Raw genomic sequence first — 25,382 nt, forward strand, 5'->3', positions numbered from 1 at the left:
TAATAAAGAAACGCAGTCCAGAGCAAGCACTTCAATCTGCTAAGCTTCTATTGAAAGACCAGCCAGGTAAAAATTTCCAGTACACAATACTAAATTTAAAATGGAACATTTTGTGTTTATTAATAGTATTTTTATAAATGGTGCTGTTTCAGCAAATGAGCATAAAAAGGGAAGGGTATTTTACATTTTTTTCCTGCAATTTCTTTCTGCCTTCTCTGACACGGTCCCTACTGGACACAGGAGTTCTTGGACTGAGAACCTGATCGGGTACAGTAATGTACACAGCACATTCCTACATTCTTTTATTGGTACCAAATAACACCCCCACGTAATTTAGCTTCATTTTTACAAATACCCAAACCCTCTCAGACAGAAAGCTGAGGACAGTAAGTTTGAAACTTGGAATTCATCTATTTCAGCAAAATGTACTGTGGCAATTTGTAGGTGTGTGAAGTGGATATGTGAAGAATAAAACTAACATTACTTCTTTTGCAGAAAAGTCTATTTTGGCTCAAAGACATAGGAAAATGCAAAACATTACCTTGTGCCCACTTGCATCTTCCTCATTCACTTAAAAAAAAATATCTGTAAATTCTAAGACTTTAAATTAGACGCAAGGATCCTCTAGCAAATTATGATGCACTGGCATCAATTAAAGCATGGCAAATTTACGGAAAGGCAACACATCAGTCAGTACCTGGGATGTACAGAGTGCTACATCTCATTGCTCAATTATTCCCTATGGGCAAAGTGTAGGAGTTGGAAAATGGAAACGAACACTTTTGACAGCATTGATGTGCTTGGTCTCACTTTTTTTTTTTTTTTTTTTTGCATTTACCTAGATTGTAGAATTCACATTTTCTACCAGATTTTTAAATTGCATACATACTAAGCTCTCTACAAATTTCTCCATATGAACAAGAAGCAAAATTTGGATCCTAATGTGGGGAAAAATAATAGGATCTAATGAGTATGCAATACAAAATCGACTTTAATAATATCTTTTCAGATAAAATATTACTGAACAGTCTGAAAAGACTTCAAACATCCCATTATTACCGTTTTGACCTGAGGCAAAGCAAAGCACTGAAAACACATCAAGGCTTCCATTCAAGACTAAACGGGTTATGCTTGTATTATGCAATTTATAGAGTTAGGCAATGATGAATATACCCAATTCAAAAATAAAATAAAATAAAATGGTAGGTTATTCAGCATCACTGTTATCAAAGCTTTACCCTATGTGGCAGTGCACAAAGAATCACTTTGTCTAATCTGTTTTGTACACATGTACAGACACCTAAGTTTATTAACAGAAACACTTATTACACAACCTTTGCTAAAATTAATGTTACATCTATATTAATAAGGACTTGTTCTCAACCCAAAAAATAGAAATAAAATTAGCCAGAAAGAGGACTGTCCTTCTGGACATTCATTTCTCCTGAAAACAGATGGATTTTAAAAGAAAAAATAAAGAGAAATAAAATCTGCCTAAACATGTTCCTTCTTTATGCAGGAAGAAGGAAGGATGTCTTCAACTCTTGACATCCAGGTGATATTCACAGCAATAAAATCTCAGTTAAACTAAATACAAGCTGACTTCAACAGTCACACATCTTTTGAACTGTTGACCCGAACCCACCAGGACACTTTTTTCCCCTCTTATACAATTACCTCTTAACTTCTTAATATTCAAGAGTACTTGAGCTGAAATACCATAAAGAAATCCCAGAAGAAAAGCAGTTTCAAGAGGATTCAGGTCTGACCAGCAACAGTATCAGAGACACCACTCCGTCTCTGGATCAAAGCAGGCTGCAGAGTCAGAGTGTGGTTCAATTAACAGGCAACTGTTTGAAGATCCACCCATATTAAAGAGATGTCTGCATGCACAATTACTATTTGTCCTGAATCCTCCAAACCACTCAGTTTCAGAGCAGAAATATAAAGGAGGCAAACAGGGCAATACGTTATAATTAAATGGCAAGTCAACACTTGCCTGCTTCTGCATTTTGTTAGCCTGAATTTATACATCTTATATCCCTTTTTGACATACAGAGCAGTCTACTGGTTAATTTTTAAACAAATTGCTGCCACGCTGCTAATACTATAAGGAAAAAAACCTTCACACTTTCATTTGATTTTGTCATATCACTTTTCTAAAATAGCTTGGGTATGCCTTTACTGCAGAGCAAGTTCCCCGAGTTAGCTTGAAATAGATCAGTTTAGCAACTGAAAACAGTCTAATTATGCCAGTGCAGAGTTTAGCAGGAGATAATTTAAGCTATATTTCACCATGGTAAATAAGCCTGCACTGAACATTAGGTTTGACTGTCCTAGTACTGAAGCTGGCTTGTTTAAAAGCTGGTTTATATATGTGTACTATACGAATGTAACCTCCTTTATGAATGCAGCATATTCATTGATACTTCTAAAGAAATAGCTTAATTTTTATTATACCCTCCATTACTTATTAACAGGACCATTAAATGCAAACAGTTAGCTATTAAATGGTCTGCCAAGCAGCCTATACTAGAGCATAGATTGACCTATTATATCTTATACATGTGCTTCTTTCTATTGGTAAAATCCAAAGCTGCTAAAAAAAATAAAAAGACAACAACAAAACAACAAAAAACAACAACAACAAAAAAAAACCACCAGAGAGGCGCACTGAAGTCATAATAAGCATGCAATTTGGGTATTCAAAATGACATCATGACAGCTGCCATGTGTTCCAAGTATTGAAAGTGCTTTAAAAATAAAGCAGTGGTAATGCAGTTTGGCAAATTGCTTCAATTGGCTTTCTACCATCCAAAAGCCAGCATTAACAGCAGCTTGGTTTGATTTTTCATCTGCCTTTTGTAAAATAGATTAGACAGTGAAAAGATACAGGATTTCTTCTTCTTTTTTTTTTTCCATTTCTGTCCCAGTCTTTTGCGAAGTTTGCAACAATGCAACCAAACTACTTAGTAAATCCAGTGTACACTCCAAGCATGCTAATTGATACATTAATTCTTCCACTCCACGTTTGAAATAATTAGGCCTTTCTCTTGAAGAATATTTAACCTTGATAAAAGCACAGCCTCTCACTTCAATATAATTTTGTCTCAGTACTGCTGGAAATTTTTATTGTAGCAATTTGTGTGACTGGGGAAAAAAAAATGGTAGAAGTGTCTTACCTAAAGACTGGTAGAGCTCAGTCATTTTGGGATGATCCCAGCAGGTCGTTTGCGTCTCATGGCTACAACACAAAACATGAAAGTTAGTAAAATGGAATTTCTCTTTTCCTTGCACAGCATGTGATCCCAGTTGCACATTGCAGTGCTGTGCCAGACCACCACCAGCAGCCTGAGCTCTTGCAGGAGGGAGCCTGAGCAGCAGCAGGGTGTCTTCGTTCAACACCAGGTGTCAACTTGGACTGCTGTACTTAGGCACGGGCTCAGGGAGCAAAATTTAAAGCGCTGTTAACATTACAAGGACTGTGAGTGTTCAGATACCACAGCATGTTGGGGAACTTGTAATCACACCAGTTCTTAAAGTCTTCAGTTCATACAGATCATTCCCCTTACCAGAGGACAGATGTTTAAAAGGGCTTAAAGCATTTATGAAACTGCTGACTGGATGTTGAGATCTGGGGCATATTTGACCCCTTGCACCCTACGTGCCCTTTCTGCTCTTGCCACGTGTTACATCAGAGCCGGCCCACGTGCCGTGGCTGCAACCACCCATGGCAGTCCAAACATCTGCATCGAAATCCCCACCAGCTGGCACTGCTTCTTGGGCCATGTGCTGCACCCATGCACGGAGATCTCCTTCTCGGTACCACACTGTTAGGCTGCTCGGTTCCCAGGCCCTCTCCTTGCCCTAGAGGTCCCTGTGAAGTCTGGGGAGGCAGAACTGTTGGGAAACCAGGGAGAGCCCAAATCAGGGTCATGAATCCCGGCCCTCTGACTAGAATGTAAATGGGATGATCTCTGCATGGAAGCTCGCACTCTCCAGCTTTGCAGCACAACGTGTTGCCAAGACACGCAGAGTGAGAAAGCCAACTGCACGAAGTGCTAGTGAGTGTAGTAGCAACTCATGTCTCCTAAGGCTACACATTTTAAATTTTTGTTTGTTTGTTTGTTTGTTTTAATGCTGGCATAGTTAATGTGACCATGCATCCATCAATGTGGAAAACTCGAAGGAAAATTCTCATCCATCCTATAGGCAGTTAAGTCTTGGTCACACAGAATTCAGCCCCACTGAAAGACAACCACGAGTACTCTTAAAACTATTCTGAAAAGCACATACATTTGGTAGCAATTGCATTTCCAATTCCTGTACTTTAAAAGCAGGCATCCTGGGTCCAGCACACACACACATCGTTTGGAAGAAAATACACAGAAGAGCAGGGTTTGATCCACGGTGCTTTGGAATTAGTGGAGCACACACCCCTCAGCTCCAAGAGAATGAATCACAACCCAGCAAGCAAGCTGAATGCCCCTGTATACCAAACCATGCACTGGAAAGCTGATGTCATGATGTTATTTTAGAGAGCAAACTGTCCTTGAGCTCTTTTTGGGGCAGTGATGTTCCAAAGTACACCTCTACAGGCATACCCTAGGCTAAGACAGGATGCAGATCTCAACGAACCATTTCAACACCACCACTACTCAAGGGAAAAAGAAATTTATGAGACGTTTTCTTAGCAGGATTTCACTTGGATCTTAGAAGACAGGCTATTTACTCGATCCACGTGAACACTTGACTGGTCCAGTAATGTCTATTCAGTATGTAATATTCCCACATTTTGCTCTGTAACTGCACAAAAGAATGAAAGGGCTCACAAGCAATAAGCATAAGGAAAAATGCAGGCATAGCACTGCCTGAGCTGAGCACAAGCTTTTAAACAAGCCTCGTCTCATCAGCCTCAGCATCCCCTCCCCTTCCTAATTCCTGTGGTGGCTGAAGGTGGTGAGAGAGGCAGGAGGACGGCAGAGCTGCAGCCGCGGTCTTGTTCGTTGCTCCGGTAAAAGAACAAGAGCTGAGAAGGGAGGGGGCTGCAATGGCACTCAGCAATCTGAGCTTGCCCTGTTTTCTTTTTTTTTTTTTTTTTTTTTTACCATGGACATGGGGTAGCCTGAAGAGAAAACCCGTGGATCCAAGACAACTGTGTCCCAGGTCCCAAATTTGCCACCGTATTTGGTACACGGAGGTTCTGCAGCACCAGCAGCTTTTGGCATAGCTTGGTATAGTTAAAGGGTATTTCTGAAGACAAAAAGAAACAGTTTCCATTACACACTGAGTCCCCCAGAAACTTGGCTTCCATACCCTTCTGCTTATACAATAGCAGCCCAAAGGAAAAGAGCAAGGGAACACATTTACTGCCAAATAACTCTGTACAGACAGAGATCTCACAATTCAGGTAAGCGGACTGCAGAAGCACATAAACATTCAGAGCCACAGACCTGTGACTGCAGTTTGTTAGCGCCCACTGTTAGTTCCAGATCAGTAGCTCCCGAGGCATGAGCCTGACAGCCTCAGCTTGCCTCCCGATGGGCAGGTAGCCCCAGATGGGGGCTATTACAGAACAAACTCCAGCACTGCTAACAAACGTGTTCCTCAGGCTGGGAGCTGGGGCTGACGGAGGGGAAACAGCTCAGGAATTTTGGTGATGATGGTTTTCCACACCTCTTTATTATCTGAGATGCCATTTGTGCGAGTACTTCTCAGATACCTGCATAGCAAGTGCTTGGCTTCTGTGCCAAATCATGTAGCAAAGACATGGAGGAGAGAAAGAGCTCGTGCATGCAGTTACAAGAAAGCTCTGAAACTAATCTGCCTAATTTTTACAGTGAATTCAGTTTGGCAGCCCCAGATTGTTCTGTGGATAAACAAGACCACTTGGGGCTCCATAGCTGTTTAGTCTGGGAGCTTTCAAAGGCACAGATTCCCATTAAAATATTTTAAAGCCATCAGGTATCTGGCAAAGGTGTATCTGTTTAGGACTCTGGAATCTCATGCCTGTGCTGGATAGAAGAGCAAAAGAAGCATTTTAGATGCAGAAACTATTACAGCTAATCACTTGTCAACATTACCTGGATGAGTATTTTACTAGTATTTTTATGGTAAAGCCTAATCAGGTGAATTTAGCATGACTGGTTTAAGCTTATGACACTTACTAATCTTCCTGAAAAGCCCGATGAAATAACTGATTTTCCTGAGATCTTGTACGTAACATTTCCCTGACAAAAAAAAAAAAAAAAAACACAAAACATTGGACTTCAATTGTGTTCGTGTATTTTTTCTATGAGTTACCCCACACCACTACACAGAGTGCCCTTAGATCACGACTAGCCAGAGCACTTCACCCGGATGCACACTTTGCAAGGAGCGGTTTCGCTCACTTGCGAACTTGCGACCTACGAGTCGCTAGGGCTGAACTCGCGGGGTGGGTACACTTCCCCTCTGCTCCCTCCCTTCGCTTTGTCTGCAAACTCAGCGGCAGCGTACAGGAAATACTCCTTTCTGCGGGGTGCACCTGCCAGATGGTGCAGGCCCCAGCTCCGGCCTCTGCCCACGAAGAAGGGACTCAGAAGCTGCCTGGCTTGGTCAGTGGGCTCACAGTGGGACCCTGGCAATCCTGTCCTGCAGGAGACCCAGGCTGTGGAGCTGTCCTGACACCTCCTGCCCCGCCAGGCTGCATTTTGGGGGGGCTGACCTCAGTGGCTGTGCCCAGGCAGGGTCAGAGAGGCAGCACCTCCTTCACTCCGGCCGACAGCGGCTCACTGCTGGCTTCTCAGGAGAGTGCTCCCTGCTCCCGAGGTTATCGGCCACGCTGTGTGCCAAGAAATGTTAGGCTCCGTCGAGGCTGCTCTTCTCAAGCCTCTCCACCATTTCCAAAGGGCATTTAATGGTGAGCCTCGGGGCTGGGCGGGGGAGGCCCTGTGTGCCTGCCCACGCTGCGAGCACCCTCTGTAGGGAAGTGCCAGCTCAGCAGTTTCCAGCAGCCTCAACCACGCTTGGGAACGCTGTAGCATCCTTAATAGAGCTGCAGCAAAACGCCTGCCAGAGTTTCAAACTCCAGTGAACAAGGCCCTGTACAGCCAGCAAGGCAGAGGGACAGGGAAAGTGCAGCACAAGCCCTCCTGACCAACAGCAGTTGAAGCTGGGTGAGAGTATGTGGTGAAATACGGGCACAAGAAGCTTTTCCAAAGAACTACTGACACAAAAAGACATCAGTGTACATGTGCAGTACTTTTGCAATATTGCACACACTCAGAGGATACGTTCTCCACTTCGTCTCTTTATTCCAGTCACCTATATTAATCCCTATCTTTCAAATCACAGAGATTTTGCAACAAATACAAATCTAAGTGGGCTCACGTGGCTTGTTTTCCTCTTTCTCACCTGACTTACACTGCAAAGGTGGAAAGAAAATGAACAGCAGGCCCCAAAAGGAGAAGAACAGCGATGGTTACTGGTGACACCTAGGTGCTGGTGTGACTGGCACGCTAAACACACCAGTAATTCAGAGGGATGAAAGCAAAGTCGTCACCTAATACATCCTTTGGGAGCTGCAGGACCACTTCATTAAAGGATGATTATATTATATTAGCAAGGATAATTTTTATGTGGGCAATTCTGTCACACTATGCCAGTGCAAAGTCCTCTGTTCTTGCCAAAAGCACAGAGATTTGTCTCTCATCATTGTTAGGAGCGCTAATAACACACAGGATTGAAAACCTGAAATCAAGAGATGATATTCTAAGTGCCACGCTAACTGAATTACAGTTCTCTTGTTACAACTTGATCAGTTTGGACAAAATACAGTTATTTTCTCTTCCCTCATTTCACATTACATTTGAGCAACACCAGCAGCAGGAGGAGTGGTGAACAATCCCCTTCAGCCCCGTACTGAAACGCTCCTGCACAGGTCACGCCGAAACCTTCGCAGACCTTTTTGACTGCTCTTGATCACATCCTTTCTCCTATTATTATTATTATTTTACAGTAATACGTATGATTCAGGTTTTCATGTTTATTCACTGCTAAGCTCCAGAGTCTAGAACTTTTGACTGCAACCGCACAGTCCTTTTTAAGCTCTTGTGCTGCTCTTCACCTCAGATACTGGTACAAATTCTGCAGCGCTTCTCCCCCTCACACATTATTTGAAAATGCAACACGAACTAGATGTGCAAGTGCACAGATGTGCACAGAATAAGGAATTCCATCAGGTGGCAATAAGTAGATAGTTAGACACACTTAATAACAAGCTGAAATTAAAGTATTATTTTACAAAGCACTGAATTGATCTGCTTTCAGTCAACACAATTTATAATGCCTCTCACCTTTTGGCTTTAAGATCAGCAAAAGGTTATTACAACCACCTTATGACTGCTGTCAAAAAGCCAAAACAAACACGATACAGTTGCTTGGCTGTTCCTAAACTAACAGAGACGCAATTCAAAGCGCTTGTACGTGGAGATGCTACCGCTCAGTTAAAATTAAAACTGTTTTCAGCAGTAGATGACAGTGATTGCACGGAAGACTTAATAGCTGTCTTTTTACAGCGTTTCATTAATTCCCGGGGTGAAACACGTTGCTGCTACGGGAAGTATTAACGGCGTGAGAAGGTGGCACTCCTTTGTGCCTTACAAAGGAGCACTGTTTTCACCCATAAACCCGGAGCCTACCGATCCGCGCACGGAGATTACTCCTGCTTAAGCCAAGGATCAGCGTCTTTTCGGCAGGAATTTGACTGCAGCATGTTTTATTGGCTTTTGCCAGATTTATCTCCCTGCTGAAGGGAGGCACCGAGGCACATTTAAGTTTCTTGCTGATACTGGAAACGAATAGGAGAAGGGCAAATATCAACTGCCAAGTACTGAATAGTAACTCTTTTTTTTTTTTTTTTTTTTTTTCTTTTTCCCCTTTCTCCCTGGTGATGATGTTAAACATTTATTTTGTGCGCTCCGTCGCGGGCAAAGATTACGGCTCAGCCGCTGGGGCCGGCCGAGAGCCTGCCCCTCCAGCTGCTGCCTGCCCGCTGTCTGTTTGCTTTACAAAGCCTCCCCGCTCCTGCCAAAGCCATTTCACGGCGGGCTCCCGGCTCGGACAACCAACTCCTCAACCCTAGGAGATCGCAGCTCCCACGCTTCCCCAGCACCAACCCCGCTCCCAACCTGGGACTCCCCCGTGCCCGTGCCCGGCTGCGGGGTGCTCCGCGCTGCCCCCCGTAGCGGAGCACCCCGGCGGTCCCCGCCGCGCCTCCTCCGGGACCGCTCGCCCGCCGCCTGCCCCCGCAGCCCCGCCGGCACCTGCCGCCTCGCCCCGCTCCTCCTCACCCTCTGCGCTGCTCCCTCATGGCGGCAGCTGCTCGCCGGAGCCACCGACAGCGCGGCCGCACGGCCCCGCCGCCCAGCACCACTGCGGCCGCCCCACCACCAGGAGGGAGGGAGGGAGGGAGGCAAAGAGAGGGCGGCGCTCGCCGTGCCGTGCCGTGCCGAGCCGAGCCCTCCTGTGCCGTGCTCTGCCCCACCGTGCCGAGCCCAGCCGAGCCCAGCAGAGCCGCCCCGGCCCGCCCCCGGCGCTGTGTGGGCTGCTGCTTCCCGCCGCCGGGAGGGGGCTGGCTGCCGCTGGGCGGGCCTCGGCGGGCGGCTGGGGGGAAAGGGGGGAAGCGTTAGGGGTGGGAAGGAGCATCTGGGGTTAACGTTCCCCCCCCCTCCCCCCCCAAGAATCCCCCCATTAAAACATATCCCTAAAATCTGCGCCAGATTGGAAAGGGGGCTTGGCGTGGATGTCGTGGTGCAGCTGTTGGTCAGTGCGGTGCCAAGCAGTGGGCTTGTGGGTGACACCGGGTGATTTCTCTCCCCGGACCCAGACTGCCACCCCGGGCACCCCTCTGGCCCAGCTGGGCCCGGCCGAGCACTGGGCATGTAGGTACACGCCAAGGATCTCCTCACAGCACCGCATTTCACACCAGCACAGCCAGTCTCGCCCACCTCTCACATCTCCCCGTCCTTCCTTCGTGAAAGCAATGCTGGGGGAGACCTAGGTCCTTCATGCACCTGTGTAGTTTTCCCAGGTTTGCAGACCTACCTTTGCGGTAAAGGTGTCCCAAAAAAAGTGCCTTCCAAACCTACAAAAGGTCCCTCTTTTTACACTGGGAAGACACAGGCCTAGATGCACGGAAAACTTGTCTCACCCATAGTTTCTATACCACATCAATACCCTTGGACTGCTTTCCAAACGTACAGATGTCAGTAAGCACATGACTTGGTGGTATCTATCCTAAACATCAGGCTATCAGGGGCTGTCTCTAAGGCTCCAGGCATCTGGACAACCTGCTTTTAGGAAAACCCCAACAAGCAGTTCAGGGGAAGCCCGTATGTTCTTTCCTAGAAACATTGCAAGAGCAGGATGCCCAAGGTTCAACCCCTCCAACCGCCCAAGGCAACTGTGAAACCTAAGGGAGTGAAATGTAAATTTCTCAGTTTCTACACAACCTAATTTGCTTCAAAAGGTCTAAGTCACAGTTTTCATTCATCTCGCATCTGCAACGCTGCTGCAGCAAGGAAAGATAAAGAGGATTCATCTCTGTGTGGACAGACAGAGCACCACATTAAAGCTCACCGGGCCCCGTGAGAAACTCCCTGCGCACTGCAGTGGGTCATGTATTGGATCAAAAGTTGCATTAGATATACTAGCTTTGAGGCAAGTGAACCGGCCAAAGGCTGTCAGTTGTTTCAAATCAACAACCGCATCTTTTCCCATCTTCTGCTAAGTTTTAAGAAGCGAGGGATCTCTCTCTAAGTCTTTAAAATACGGTTTTTAGCACATTGACTGGGAGGGACTTCACGATCCATTACACTGAGAGAAGAGCAGCCTGCTTAATGCAGCAGGGCTAGCCGTGGCTGGGAGCCTGCAGTTTCACGGAAAAAGCATTTTGCTTTCTTTCAAGAAATACCTTCTCCTCCTCCCCCGATACACATTCTTTCAGTTTTCTACTTTTCTGGAGTTTCCTGGTCTTCCTTAACAGAAGCTTGCTGCTGTTATAATCACGTTTGTCTTCTTTCCCATACAATAGTGCCAAGTAATAAGAATTTAAAAACCAGTCTGAAATTCTCATACTTTGCATAATCTTCTTTCTCCTTGAGTTACAAATAAGGTATTGTATTCAATTAGACTCACAGCAGGTGAAAACCCCAATTAGTGAATCCATTTTCTTGGCTTTTTTTCCCTACCTTACACCCACACACCACTTTTTTTTTTTTTTTTTTGAACAATAAAGGGGAACTCTGAGTCATTCCTCAATTGAAAAGCAAATTAACCCTTTGATCTCCCAAATCAAACTATTACCCACTCAAGAACATCCAGGAGAAAACATGAATGTTGAAAGATTAAAGGATTAAGGCCTATTGACTTTATAATTTGATTTTATGTATAAAAAAAAAAACAACACCAATTTAATGTAGTTCTGATTGCTCTCTCCAAATCCACAAGAGCTTTTAGTAATTCTGATTGACCTCAAAATTATACTTTTGCTTTATAATGTAAGCAAGTAATACCACCCTTATTCCAAATTAGTTTTAAACTACTCATAATTTATTATAAAAAATATATTTTGTTTGCAGCGTAAATGATTACTGTCTTGGGATTTTTAACTGAAGCAAATCTATATGCTGTACTTAATTTTGAGCCATTTATCTGATAAAAAACAGACTTCTTCCTGTAGAAAATAAAACAGGATTACAGGGTAAGCAGAATTTTAATTCCTTGTGGTGCTTTTCTTATCCAATGGCTATTCAGTCGATTTGGACACCTACACAGAGACCTTAATCAGAAGGATAACAGTGTTTATTTCTTACACTGTAGGCTTGTGCTGGACTATATCTGATCAAGGTCTCTGTCTCTTCAACATTTACCAATACCAAGCACTTAAGGGGAAATTGTAGCGCCCTAATAAAGGAGGGTTAATCTGCTTTCGGTGGAGGTGTCTTCTTAATAATTAGAGACTGGCTTAGTACCCCAAAACTCAAGAAAAGAAAAGATGAGATGTATTTTCAGGTAGTACGACTGCACTGCTTGCTGCCCAAATGTTCATGGAACCTGTGCATTCGAGAGTTCTCATTTGCCAAACCTTACACGTTATTCTCAGAATTCTGTCACTTTTCTATAAGGAAAGAGCCACAGATATGCAAACTTTAAAAATTATGATATGAACATAAAACAACTGATTCTCAAATAGTATTATTCAAGTATAAATCTGTACAGGTTTTATGAGGGAGATCAGCATCAGTACCCCATGTTACAGACAGATACGGAAACCTGAACACAGAAATGTGTAGGGACTCACCTAAAGCACATCGGAGGGCAGACCTAAATTTGCTTGTAAGATTAACACTTAATTTCTTTAGCTTTTCTTTCATTGAAAGTAAAGATACAGCATTTTCCTATCAACTGAGGTTTTTTTCTCTAGTTCTGCGAAGCGTGTAGCGCTCCTTGTAAGCGTGGCTTTACTATTTCTCAGTTATCTGGGCACTGGATTAGCAAGCGTTTGCCTTGCATATAAGAAGACATTGTGGTGCCCTGTGTTGGGCTGGCTAATCCGCTACGCTGTTTGAGCCTATTTTCTTTTTCTTGGTATAAATAAATGCGAAGAATCACTTGGGATGGCACGATGACACTTTTCTGGATCATCTGTCTTAAATATGCTCCAAGGGCTGACACCTCCAGGATTTCTTCTGTGTTTGTTGATAGCCCTCTCAGACAAGCCAAGAAGAGAAGACTGGTTTGGATGATGGTTGTTTTTTATTTTTTTTTGTCTGTTCACACATTACCACTGCAAGCACACTAAAACACTGTAAATGCAATGAAGAACATAGTTTTGAAATTCTGCATTCGTTTTCCCCAATGCTGCACTGTAATTTAAACACTCAGTGAAACATGCATTGCTATGTATAGTTATAATCAGTTATCTGCACCATGGGAGGGCTGTGGAGGGAGCATGCCACTTCCCATTCGGAGGGAAACACAGTTTGTGTCCTGCATGAAGGGAGATGAGTAAGTGCTTTTTCTTAGACAGGGATCATCCTTCACACCATAAGGCAGCCGTGTTCTTCTGAGGTGTTCTTGCATCAAACAGAGTAGGAAAAATGTTTGTTTGTTTGTTTGTTTGTTTTTTAAATAAAACTATTTCTGTAGTAAATGTTACAGAGCTTGCAGCAATTTAATGCACAGTATGGAAAGTATCCTTTGTGTAACAGGAGGATGTGTATTCCTGCCAAATACACAATGGCACAAGCTCTGCCTTCCTTTACGAAATTCCTTTGGGCTATGCCTGCTTTTGCTGTAGTAAAGACACATGATTAAATAGAAGTCCTTGCTACTCTGCAAGATGAGCATCACAGAGCCTTAGGAGCAGTCTGTGTGTGCCTTTTGTCGTGCCACACTGCGTGCTGTTGATAGGAGATGAATGATAGGATGCCTGTCATTTTAGGTTTATTAAATATATGTATGAATTTCATCCTATTAAAATCTTGGACAGGCTAACTGGGAGACAGTAAAATTCTTAGCTGAAAGTGGCAATGCAGACAGCCAGCAGTAGCAGAGCATTTATTCAGCTCACTGCCAGGTGTATGATCCTAACAGAGGTGCAGATTGCAAGACTTTCAGTCAGGAGAGTACATACGGTTGCATGTACCACTGGATGCAGTGGACAGCATATCCCAGTTCCACCAGTGCTATGAGCTCTGCAGGCAAGCACCTGGAAATACCAAAAGCTCTTTTCTCCCTCCCATGCCAAACCACAAGAAGTAAAGAAAATTAAGAATGGAATAACCCCCACTCTTCTGGGATGGAGATGAACTGGGGTCTGGGTAGTCAAAAGAATGGGAAGATCAAGAAGCAAAATGCTGACAAAACGATAGATAAATAAAAATATTAAAAATAAAACAACCACCCTGCAGTAAGGCTGCTGGAAAGCTAACCAGAAAAGGAGCCTATAAAACAAGACTTAAACTCTCTCAGCAGCAAAAAACTTATGCCAAGCAAAACTGCATGCTAATCTTGACAATCTACAAATAAGACTTGAAAAATAGTAATTATACATCATAAGTTCTTGGTTGGAGGAATCTGTATTGGCAAAATGAATGGCTATCATTTCAGTAAGTGAGGTTGTGAAAAAGTGCAGACTAATAAGGATAAATTAAACAAAACAATGAAGGCAAACTCTATTTCTTACTTTCCTTTGCATTCCCAGTTAGAAATAAATGACTGTTTTGCCTCCTGGGGGATTAAAATAAGCAGGATTTCATAAACTCTCTTGCTCACTGAGTCTCTTTTCACCTCCAAATCTTTCTTTCCATGCATAAAATCATGTTGCAAACACAGTAGCTGACTTCCCAGATCATGAACTTCTCTGCTGTTTCCCATCAATGTACAGGTCTCAACTGCAACAAACTCCATCTTGCAGGCCTCCTTCACTCAGAGACCCAAAAATGTGATGCTAGCTACTGATCACCATGCATTCCTGGTGGTGGAGGCCACTTGCAAGCAGCCATCTCTTCCAAAGCCTTCCACAGACATTAAAGGAGAAGCATGCATTCCCTTTTCATTAATCTACTTTTTGTTTGCATCCCATGAAATATGTATTATTAACACTCTCATCAGTTCTGTTTTTATGACTAAAACCATACAAACAGAAAAGTTTTTCCTTCATTCAGGACATTTGTCTAAAAGAGCTCTGTGCAAATATTATCTCAAGGAGAAAATACTCATTTTGCCAAAAAAAAAAAAAAAAAAAGCCACCTAGATCACACTAGGAGATTACGTGTCGGGATATTCCAGTGGTAAGACTGCAGTTAAGTGTTCAAAGAAAAGGACAATGGAAATCTATTGCATTTTATAACAGCTACAAACAGGCAAGTTTCCAGTCAGACCACTAATCAAGCAAACTTTGCATCTTTGAGTTACTGGCGTTCTTTTTTTATGTTTTAGCAATGGATCCTTTGCAGTGCTCTTACAGAACTGTAACTTCTGTTGCTTTAAAATATACTTTGACCCTCTCATAGCCACTATATTGTTTCCTCTATTATTATAATGGTTATAATATACATAATATTTTAATATATTCTAACAAAGGGTCTCTGACTATTTTTATGTACACACTAGGCTCTTCCATCATCTTCCCAAGCATGACCCTAGCAGGTATGAGAAGGCCAAGGGCCCCTTCTTACTTTTCCTAGACTGGGTCACACAGAATCCCAGTGTGAGAAAGGGAGAGCTCTCCTTCCCCTGTAAATCAAACTTTGTTTGATTTAGTCTCCAAACTGGAGAGGCTTCAGCTTCTTTGCTATGCTGTCTCTTAGTACCTAACCAGTGTAACACAAGCAAAGCTTACCCTTCCTGCATAGCACAGCTGCTTTGCTCTCCCTTCCTAAATGTCCAACATAAATATGTTGGACGTTCAATGTTCAAATATCAGGGGAAAGCATAGCTCTGCACGTGGGGGTAAGACATACAGAAGCTTTTTCTGTAGGAGGCAGCAGCTCCACCTAACAAGCCTCACCAGTAAATCTATCCAGACTAACTCCTCCATCTGATCCAGGTGGTGTTTCTCAGGGTTTATTTGCATAGAAATGCAGCTTCAGGTTAAGGTTGTGCAACTAGTCACAGATCGAGGTCAGACTTCACAACAACAAGAAAAGTAAAAGCCTCTCATTTGACTTTTCTGAAACAAAAACTTTTAAAGTTCTTTCCAAAGCAATAATCTATGACAAAATGTACTTCTATTTAATTCTGTTTGACTACAACATGAAGCAATCGTTCATGCAGTCCTGACAGTGTGTGCTGTCTGTAATGGCAAGTGGCGACAGTCTCATCTTGTTCATGCCAAAGAGTGAAAATTAATGTTTATATATACATTCATTTGAAACAAGCGTAGACATACAGATACCTACATCAGCAAGTGCTTCCAGAGACAGATGAATCAGTATTATCTACCATGGAGACATGTCATAGGTCATGGATATTAGTTTATCATAATGGAATCAGAATTTAATTTAGCACTTAAATACTGCAGTAAAGACAAATACAGAGGAATTTTCAGGGGTGATAAAAATTATTTCACAGAATCATAGAATGGCTTGGGTCAGAAGAGGGTGGTTCCTTATTTCTTACCTAGGTGTAAGAAAAGGATTTTTTTGTCTCCTGTGGCAAGTTCAAGCATTTACACTTTGGAAGATACTTCACATCATTCCAGATGCCTTCTGCTCCATTTATTTACTTAACTATAATTTGGCTCTTTCTAACTACGTAGTCCTCACAGCTCTTGAATGTAGGCATCTTTGTGTAGCATCTTCTATATCCAGCACATTAGTTTGCTGTTAATTCAGGAAACAATCCTGTGGAAGTTAGCTGATGATAGAAAAAAAGTTTTGCTAGACTGTATTTCACAGTTTAAATGTGATGTTTAAGTCTAATAATGGGAATGTATTTAATAAAACTCAGTCTCTGGGTATACTTTCAGTATTTTCTGAGTTTGAATTCAGCCAAACCTCTCACAGTACATTTCAACAAGGCTTCTGTTAACTTGCAGTTCTACCACCATGCCTTCATTCCACTCTCTGATCTCTGTTATTGAAGAAAATGGTGTCTCTGGTGAATAAATAAGCACGCAAAGGAAGATTCCCTTTCTAGCAAAGCAGCCAGATTAGTCATAGGAAAACCTGCAATGAGAATCAGAGATACCTTGTCTACCCAAGTCAAAGAGCCTTGACATATATGACCAAGGAAACACAGATGACTTTTGGGACCTACCACTATCAAATTAAGAACAATGGTGACTTTGTGGAGCTCAAAATCAGCCAAAATGCATTTTTTTCTTTCTGTATCAAACATTCATCCTTATTGAACTAATCAACCAAATTAGTAATTTGGATTTTGAACATTTTTTTCATCTTTAAGAAACAAAAGTGCCTCTAAATCCTGAACATTCTGTACAACCCTAAAATATTAAGGAGTTAAACCATGTTTATGCTCCATATTAACATTCTTAGACTCCCATGGTTACAATCTAACTCTCTTGAACATATTATCAGAAATGTCAACCTACCTACAATTCCACCTCATCAACATCTTCCACTTTTTCTAAAATAGTCCAGACTTAAACAAAAAATTCTTATTGCCCAGCCTAAGTGGAGTAAACCATCTTTACCATTTTTTTTTGCCACCTAATACACAATTCCAGATTATATTAAAAGTTCAGAGTACTCAACTTCAGACTTACCTGTCTGAAACATCAAAACACAGTTTTTGTTACCCCCCTCTCAAGAAAAAGAAAAAGTATTAAATTCAATCAAGATTTCTCCATATCTATATATGCAGAGCATTCACAGGATCCAGACCATTTGTGTATTTCATACTGTCCACTTGGACTACTAGCATCTTTTATGCTAAAATAAATTTACTAACCATAGATAACACTACCTACTATGTAGAAGATGATTTTCTCAATGTTCTTAATGATAGAAAGAAGAGTCATCTGAACTTACACTTCCTGTCTTAGAAAACATTACAACTGTTCGCACATTCAACCTTAATTCATTCAACATAGCAAAATCAGACTGTCATATTAAGAAAATGTAATGTTGTTTTAAATTATCATTGTTCTCTTGAAGTAAATAATTTTCCTTTAATTACTATCAACAGCTCTGGCTCACAATTGCCAGCTTTAGAACCAAATGTCATTTTGCAAACAATTATCACCACTTCAGTTAATGTCTTTACATTAATATGCATCAGTCCGGGGAAAACAAAGCAAAGATCTTCACTTTACCTTCTAAATAAAATCTGGGTTAAGATATGTGATGTCTAGATACTTTTGTGCCACAGTAATGAAATTTGGTTTTGCTTATGGACATTGTACATTTTATCAGTATTCAGAAATTAATCTCTTGTTCCTTTTCCATCGTTCTGTTGCTGCAGTTGGTCTAACTCTTAAAAATCTGCATTCATTATTTCTCAAATTATTATCCTTCCACCCATGTCCTCCAATTTGTTCTGTTTTTAGGGTAACTAACAGAGCAAATAATTTATTAAGGATAAAAATAGTTTTGCAAAGATTTGCAAAGCTGACAGCCTAAGAATTTTGCCGAATGGAGCCCAAGTAGAAAGTAAAGGATTAGACCCTATCTAATCCACTGCTTTTATCAAATCATTGTATTTAATACTGAACGAAAAACTTTGGAGAGTTTTATTTTTAGCAGCTTGCCATACTGTTTATTCATTTGGCTTTATTCTATGAATTACAGTTTGGAAATTAAAGACAAGAAAGATTTCTTGTTTGTGAGTATGGCATCATCATTAAAAGTCTTCCATCACCCAAACAACTAAATATAATAATTTTTTTAGACTCTATGCCATATGATACTATTTTTCTGTTAACTTGCTTGGTAAACACTACACTTCACTGAAGCTAGCATTTATTTTAAAATGTTAAATTGGATTATATGCAATGAATATAATCATTTGGTGATGATAGCACACTCCATTGGGTCAGAAACGAATAAAGTGACTGGTTTTGATGTAGTTTCCATGTTAATTCTGTTCATGAAGCTTGCTAGTAATCTGGAGACAAACGAAGCCAGTGGCACCATATTTATACTGTCATATAATCAAATAATTTAGTTTATGAAATAGCCAAGAGAGATCAGCTCTCCAAAGCTGACAGTATGTTGGCTCTGCAGACTTTCTACAGGCACTTTATTTTATACGTACACTGCTGTGTGTGTCTGCCCTGAAAATAACAGTCATCTCTTGGGCCAAGTTTCACACGGTGGCTCTTCTTCATATTGCTGAGAGCTTGACCATTCTCAAGTAGACTGGCCTCGGTACTGCACTACTTTCCAGTTAGTGCTCCCGTGGACCTGAGGCGTAATTGACGTGTACACTTATTTGTTTATTTTTAAACTGTCTGAACTACTGTGGGAATTGTTCTGGTCCAGGAGAGCAGTTTCTTTATGAAACTAGTTTGGTTTGTCCCTGCAGAATTAGATCCATCATTTTTAGTGGCCAAAACATCTCCCTCCATTGAGGGAACCAGGAGAGTTCTAGATTAAACCCCTGTGATTTGAATGCCATGCAGTAAAATATAAGTACAAAAGCTTTGCTGAACCAGATCCTCAAGCTTTCTTGATGACCCTACCAAAGTAATCAGCTGGTAATCAAATTAATTATCTTTAAGTGGTGTATTTCCTAACCAGAAATCAAGTGATTTGACAAAAATGACTCACGGTCAATGAGGTCAATTATGACTATGAAATCTTACTTTCTTTTAAAGCGTACTGATTGCTCTATATGCAGTTTCTAAAGTTTGCAGCAGTCAAATTGTCTAAAGAAAAACTGTTGTTTCCATTCCAAAACTCTATAAGCTGGCACATTTTGACAGAGTTTACTGAATTAAAGAAGCACTGCTGGTGCATACCAGCAGAGAACCTGGCCTCTCACAGCATTTCTTTTTAAAAATTTCATTATATATAAATGAAAGGTCTAGGTAGCACTTTTCTAAAAGCAACTGGTAAAAGGTAGGACTCAGAAAGAAGAACACATCTGCTCTCTTGGACTCCTCTGCATTCATGGACTACAGCATCTTGCCAAGTTTGTAAAATGCAAAAACGTAGTGTGCAATGACAATGCTCTAACCCTTTTAGTGCGTCTCCTACTACCTACTGAGCTGAATTTTACCTCCAGACAAAATTTTGGCTGCATTCCTTAGTGAGTACAGGTTGTTCTGACATTGGCAGAATTAATATTCTCTCACTTAAACAATTTGATGAATTTTTAATGTCATCAGCTTGGTTGTTCCTAGATGGGCACAGTTTATATAAATTAATTCCAGCCACCAATGTCAACATTTAAAAAAGACACTCTTATCTTCTTAATTTAGATCATAATGCTGAAATTATACTTTTATCCACTTTATATTTTTGTGTAATTTGCAATTAAGAGGGTAATTTAGTTATATTAATTATTAATTATAATTTTTATGTGAAGAACAATTTAAGTGTCTGTCAGAAGTTTTCTTCTCTTTCTAACTCAACATTTAATAAAGTGGTAAGTTTGACACTACATAATTTGGTGAGAAATTTAGCACTATTTCAATGAATACAAGACAAAGCACAGTGTTTGAAAAAAATACTACATATAAGCAATGCAGCACTATTCTATATTATTATTCTTACATATTCATTTATCATATAAACATTATTGGTTTCAATAATGTCTATTTTATAAATAAATTTGGGTCTGATACTCCTTACCTTGACATTATCAGGATGACCACAAGTAGGTAATATGGAATTAGGATTTTAACTAATTTACTGAAAATACTGCAGCACCAACCTTGGATTGGTAGGTATGTAAGAGCAGAACTGGGATTTTTATTTTTAAGTAACCCTTCCTGTTTATTTTATCTATCTATCTATCTATCTATCTATCTATCTATCTATCTATCTATCTATCTATTTTTTTACCAGATTAAGGTATAATGCAGCTGTAGAGTGAGAAGTACATAGAGAAACCAGGGGACTTTAACCCTAACTGCATATTCCATCAGTCAATGTCCTAACCCAAAGGCCGGTCTATTATATGGTATAAGGTAAAAAAAATAATTAAGAATTCCTACATCTTTTGCAGGCATAGGAATAGGATAAAGGTGGATAGGGAAGCAGTGGGCATACAGTATAATAAATTCCAGCCGGTACATCGTCTGTCTACCGATAGGTATGTTGAAATAAATAAATGATCAAAAATAATCCAATAATAATAAATAAATAATAATAATAAAAAAAAAAACAGATCAACAAAGTCTGGATGAGTTTTTGGAAATAAAATCAGACTTTGCAGCACAAGTGATATGAAAGCAGAAAGATGATTAAAATGCAGAATCTTATTTATTATACATTAGGTAGATCAAAGCTTCACAGCGATAACAAGGCACTGAGTGGATGTTGCCACCTGTTTGGCCTCACTTGCAATGGGAAACTGTTAGTAGAAGCTGTGTTAAAGGTTGTCACTGTGCATTAGCCTTATGAACAGTTTACAATGAAACACCAAGATTATTCTTATGTTGCTGGACAGATTTAATCATTATTCACCAGCAGAAATGTTACTTTCTTCGTAAATACAATAAAAGGAAATCTGTGTAATTCAGGAAAGTTTCTAACCTCCCACCCCCAAAAAAAAGGTTGAAGGTAAATTCTCTTATTGAGACACATCATATACTTTTCTGAGATGGTGGCAAAAATGGCCTGAAGAGAATAAAATTAGAATGTATTTCTGCTGTCATTTTGGAGAGAGTGCTGAGCCTTGCAGCAGGCTATGCTCAGAGAGGAAAAACTGTGGCAAGCAAATTATCTAGGGAAATAAAAAAATCTGGAAAACAGGGCAGAAGGCAGTTTTATTAGATTTTTGGGGGGTTGTTTCTCTGTTCTGTCGAACTTCAACAAAAGAGGAAAGCTATGACAAGCAAAGTATGTGGGTGTAAATGTGTTACAGTTATTGAGAGAGTCTAGTAGAAAGAGAATTGAGGAAAGCTGAAAAACTGCAAGAGGCAACAAGACAAGGCAAGATGAGGCAGTGATGATCTGTGTCAGTGTCCTTGAAACTTGCTGCAGAACTGGCAAAACAGATGAGCAGAACTTGTAGTCTGGAGATTAGGATCTCAGGGTTTTAAATGAATATTTGTAGGGTATAAACTTATGCATAACTGAAAGAAAAATGAAGAGTGAGTAAAGATTCAGAAAAACCTGTTTAAAGTCAGCAGAAATTTCATTGGGGTTTATAAAACTGGGGAAAAAAATAAGTACTTTAAAACAACATGTACCAAAGGAGAATTGTTTGGGAGATCTCTGAGTGTTATAAATACACACAACAAATATATCAATCAAAACCAGTGTAGGGACCAACTTAGGAGAAAGGAGACTGATGCCTGACTTCATCCAAGCATAAGAGGACTACTGAGAGACTGCACAGCGTGCACATACCATAGGTGAGTTTGATAAAGGATTCACACTGACAGGCTCCTTTCCATTCCTTATTTCTAGAATAGTGGACAAATGCCCCAGAGCAAAGCACTGCTAAGGGTTTTGTGCTCAGTTTTCTCAAGAGAAAACTGTGCAGATAGAAATTCAAGTTTTGCCAGCAGCAAATGTTTATTCTACAGGACTATGGGCACCGATGTGAAAAACCATGATACATGAGGAAATGCTGAAAGCCAGATTCTGATCACTTTTACACTGCTAAAAATAAGAAGTAACTGCTGAAATCAATGAGCATATCTTTCAATCCAAGCAAGCTGCTTTTGGCACAAAGCTTAAATTTGATTTCCAAACTTCTGACAGTAAGTCTGTTGGGAGCCTAAGATGACCCCACCATAACTCAGAAGACTCAGTAGGTTTTTCTGCTCATTTCAGGTTGCTTGAGTGCAATGAAATGTTTATTTCCTCCAAACTGGAAGCAGGAGACAAAATGATAGCATCTGTAAGCAAACACAAACACCCAATGACCCTAGCAGTACAGTTTTCTTTACTTTTGTGCCACAGAATTGAAATAGTGGAAAAGAAGATGAATTGGTAATGTGCAGGAGAAAACACTGGTCGAATAGGAAGAGGGAGAGCACTGTCTGCAATTCAGCAGTCTGCTGAATTGCATTTAATGTTTTACATTGCCTGGTAATATTACAGCAGTATTAAAAGAATAAGCACTTCCACTAACAGGCACCAATTAAAAGAACAAATACAGCTGAGTGCACCTACGGCCAGAAAGATAACCTCTTGGTGTTTTTTTATTTATGCCTGCAGTGACACTTTATGTCAAAATAGCTCAGTTCACAAAGCAGAAGTTCAAATCAGTGTTTGAAAACTGTGGTGAGCTCATCCACAAGAGACCTTTGGGGTCAGATTTTTAACCTCTCCTGTTCAGGTGCCACTTCAGTAAACTGGAGTATAGGGATCAAATATGCTGCTTGACAACTGGGCCCGGCTGACTAAATTGCTCTCAATGAAAGAAATCAGGAAGAAATTTCCTTCTAAATACTGAAGAAAAATTTCAAGGTGCCTTTATTCCAGCACTTGCTCTAAAAGATTATAGGTGGAGAAACAAAACATGTTTTAAGTTTAGTAGTTCTCACGCTTGTTTTGTTTGTTTGTTTGTTTTCATTCCTGTGGTCACTGGTGTTTCCAGCTTCCACTACAAAATACACACTCAGAAAAACTCAGGAAAACAGCCACAAACCACTTATTTCCAGGGTTTCTACAGATTGAAGCTGAGTATGATTTTGAACAATGTGAAACAAAACTGAGAATAACATGTGAAACATAAAACTGAGGAAATTTCATTTGCTTACTTTTGCTTCCAGAGTTCACACTTTAGAAGGAGAATCTGCAGAAAGTACAGAATATCTGAAATCCATACTCACAGAAGAATATCTTCTGTATCTTTAGACCAAGCTTAGAAATATCTTTAATGAAGAATAACTTCAGTAGCTTTTTCAAGGATGCACATAGGAAAAGAGAGGATACATATTTATGTTTGGGGAAACAGTTTACCCTTTTTGTATAAGCAAGAAACTGGCAATTTCCTCTCATTTGCCACACCACTACTCAAGTGACTCTCTGAAAGAAAGAAGTCTGGAATGGAAAATAGTAATCTGTCACTGATCTTTCCCAGACGTGGCCTCTCCCTGCCTGTTATTATTACAATAAACAAGACTATAAAACTCTTGCACTTTATGTAAATCTTTCTAATGATGTTACAATTCAATGTTCATGAAGTGATAGTAATCTAAAAAGATCACCAAAGTTGATATAAAAATTGTAGGTTACTTATTTGATGGTTAAAAGATTCATTGTTGCAAGAAACTATAAATTAACATCTTCAGATTTATATATATAATATTATATTATCTATATAATATATATTGTATATATAATATATATATATATAATCTTGCTTAGATAGAATTCTAAGCACTAGACCTTTTAGTTAAGCGAAGACTGAATTCTATGTTCAGTGAACATTGTTCGATTTTTATGATGCTCCACTTCACCACTGAATTTATTTAAGAAGATCAAATGGCAAAATTCTGCAAAATATTACAGTTCAGTAAGTATCTTCACTGCAGTAGGACATGGGAGTTTTAAAGAGAGAAAATGAACTGCTTTAGCATGCTGGATCTCTCAAAAAGCATCTGACAAGCAGCAAGGAAGGAGAAAGGTAGAGTGAATCAGCAAAGGTGACAAATTAACTTGACCTAGCAAAAAGGTGCTTGTGTAAAAGAAAGAAAATAAATAGTTGAGCAAATGAAACTATATGTAAATGGTTTAGAACCTCGGAGTCTGGCAATCCACTTCTATGTTTAAGCTCTTCAAGTGCCAAATGTCATTTGTCAATCCCGCACGGACAGTTTTTAGAAACCCTAAGAGCAATTTGCTCAGGTATATACATATTCACCATTTTTAAGGGTGTTCCAGTTCTGCAGGTCTCACTAGCTGAAAGATTCATCAGTGCTACAAGCGCAGGTACTAGCAAGGCAATCACTGTGTGAAAATGTGCCCCATCAGACTAAAACACAGGAATATCTTTCATGGAATGAGTTATACCCCCTAGCTTTTGCAAAGCAGACAAGAGTGTTTACTTGTTAAAGACTGTTCTCTGCAAAAATCTGCAGAATGAATTTTAAGAAGATGAAGAAGAAAGAAGGAACCTTCCTGTGCCAAGTTAAAACCCAGAGACATAATGCTAGAGAACATTTAGTTACTTCTAATCTGTGCTTGTTACTGATGAGCCAGAATGCAGCAAATTAAAACAGTAGTCCTTCTACTGACCTCACCCTGCTCATCAGCTACTTTCTTTAATGTCTTCCCCTTGCTTCCTTTTTTTTTTTTTTTTTTTTTTGCTCTTTTCTCTCTGTCTACACACAAAGTATTGGTTTCTATAGTCCACATATTGCTTCTCCTGTAGAAACCACAGGCTTTTCCTTGAACAAGACATAAGCAAACAGATTGCCTTAGGGAGCATTTAGGAGATGTGGCGCTAAACAGTTTCTCAAAGTGCCAAATACTGCTGCAGCATGCTACCAGACATGGCCCCAAATGGTTATGTCCCCTTAAAACTTCTAGTTTTCAAAAAGCAGCCAGCATCACCTCTTCCAATAAGGGACACCGGAGTACACTCATAATCTACCATGGTCTCTCTTGAAGGGAGAGCCCTTTTCTTCTCTCCCCAGTTCTAAACGGTGTGAGACAAGATGATACTGCAATAACGTTTCACTAGAGATAATGTCTGCACTCACATTTCAATTCCTGAGAGGGAAAAATAAAGAATATAGAAACAGC

General features: G+C 40.4%; 1 protein-coding gene across 11 annotated transcripts in view; it reads right to left on the reverse strand.

Annotated features, from left to right (window-relative positions):
- Positions 1 to 25,382, reverse strand: part of DMD (dystrophin) — a 1,245,415-nt gene that overhangs the window by 78,402 nt on the left and 1,141,631 nt on the right. For 10 of the 11 annotated variants that reach the window (XM_082770266.1, XM_082770264.1, XM_082770258.1 and 7 more), the window contains one exon: positions 3,183 to 3,244. In XM_082770266.1, coding sequence (XP_082626392.1) covers positions 3,183 to 3,244 — 62 coding nt within the window. Of the gene's footprint in view, positions 1 to 3,182; positions 3,245 to 9,332; positions 9,494 to 25,382 lie in introns of those variants that run through there. The other variant, XM_082770260.1, reaches the window with a different exon arrangement.

The sequence above is a fragment of the Aythya marila genome (genome assembly GCF_965140915.1).
Source record: "Aythya marila genome assembly, chromosome: 1".
In the NCBI taxonomy this organism is placed as follows: domain Eukaryota; kingdom Metazoa; phylum Chordata; class Aves; order Anseriformes; family Anatidae; genus Aythya; species Aythya marila.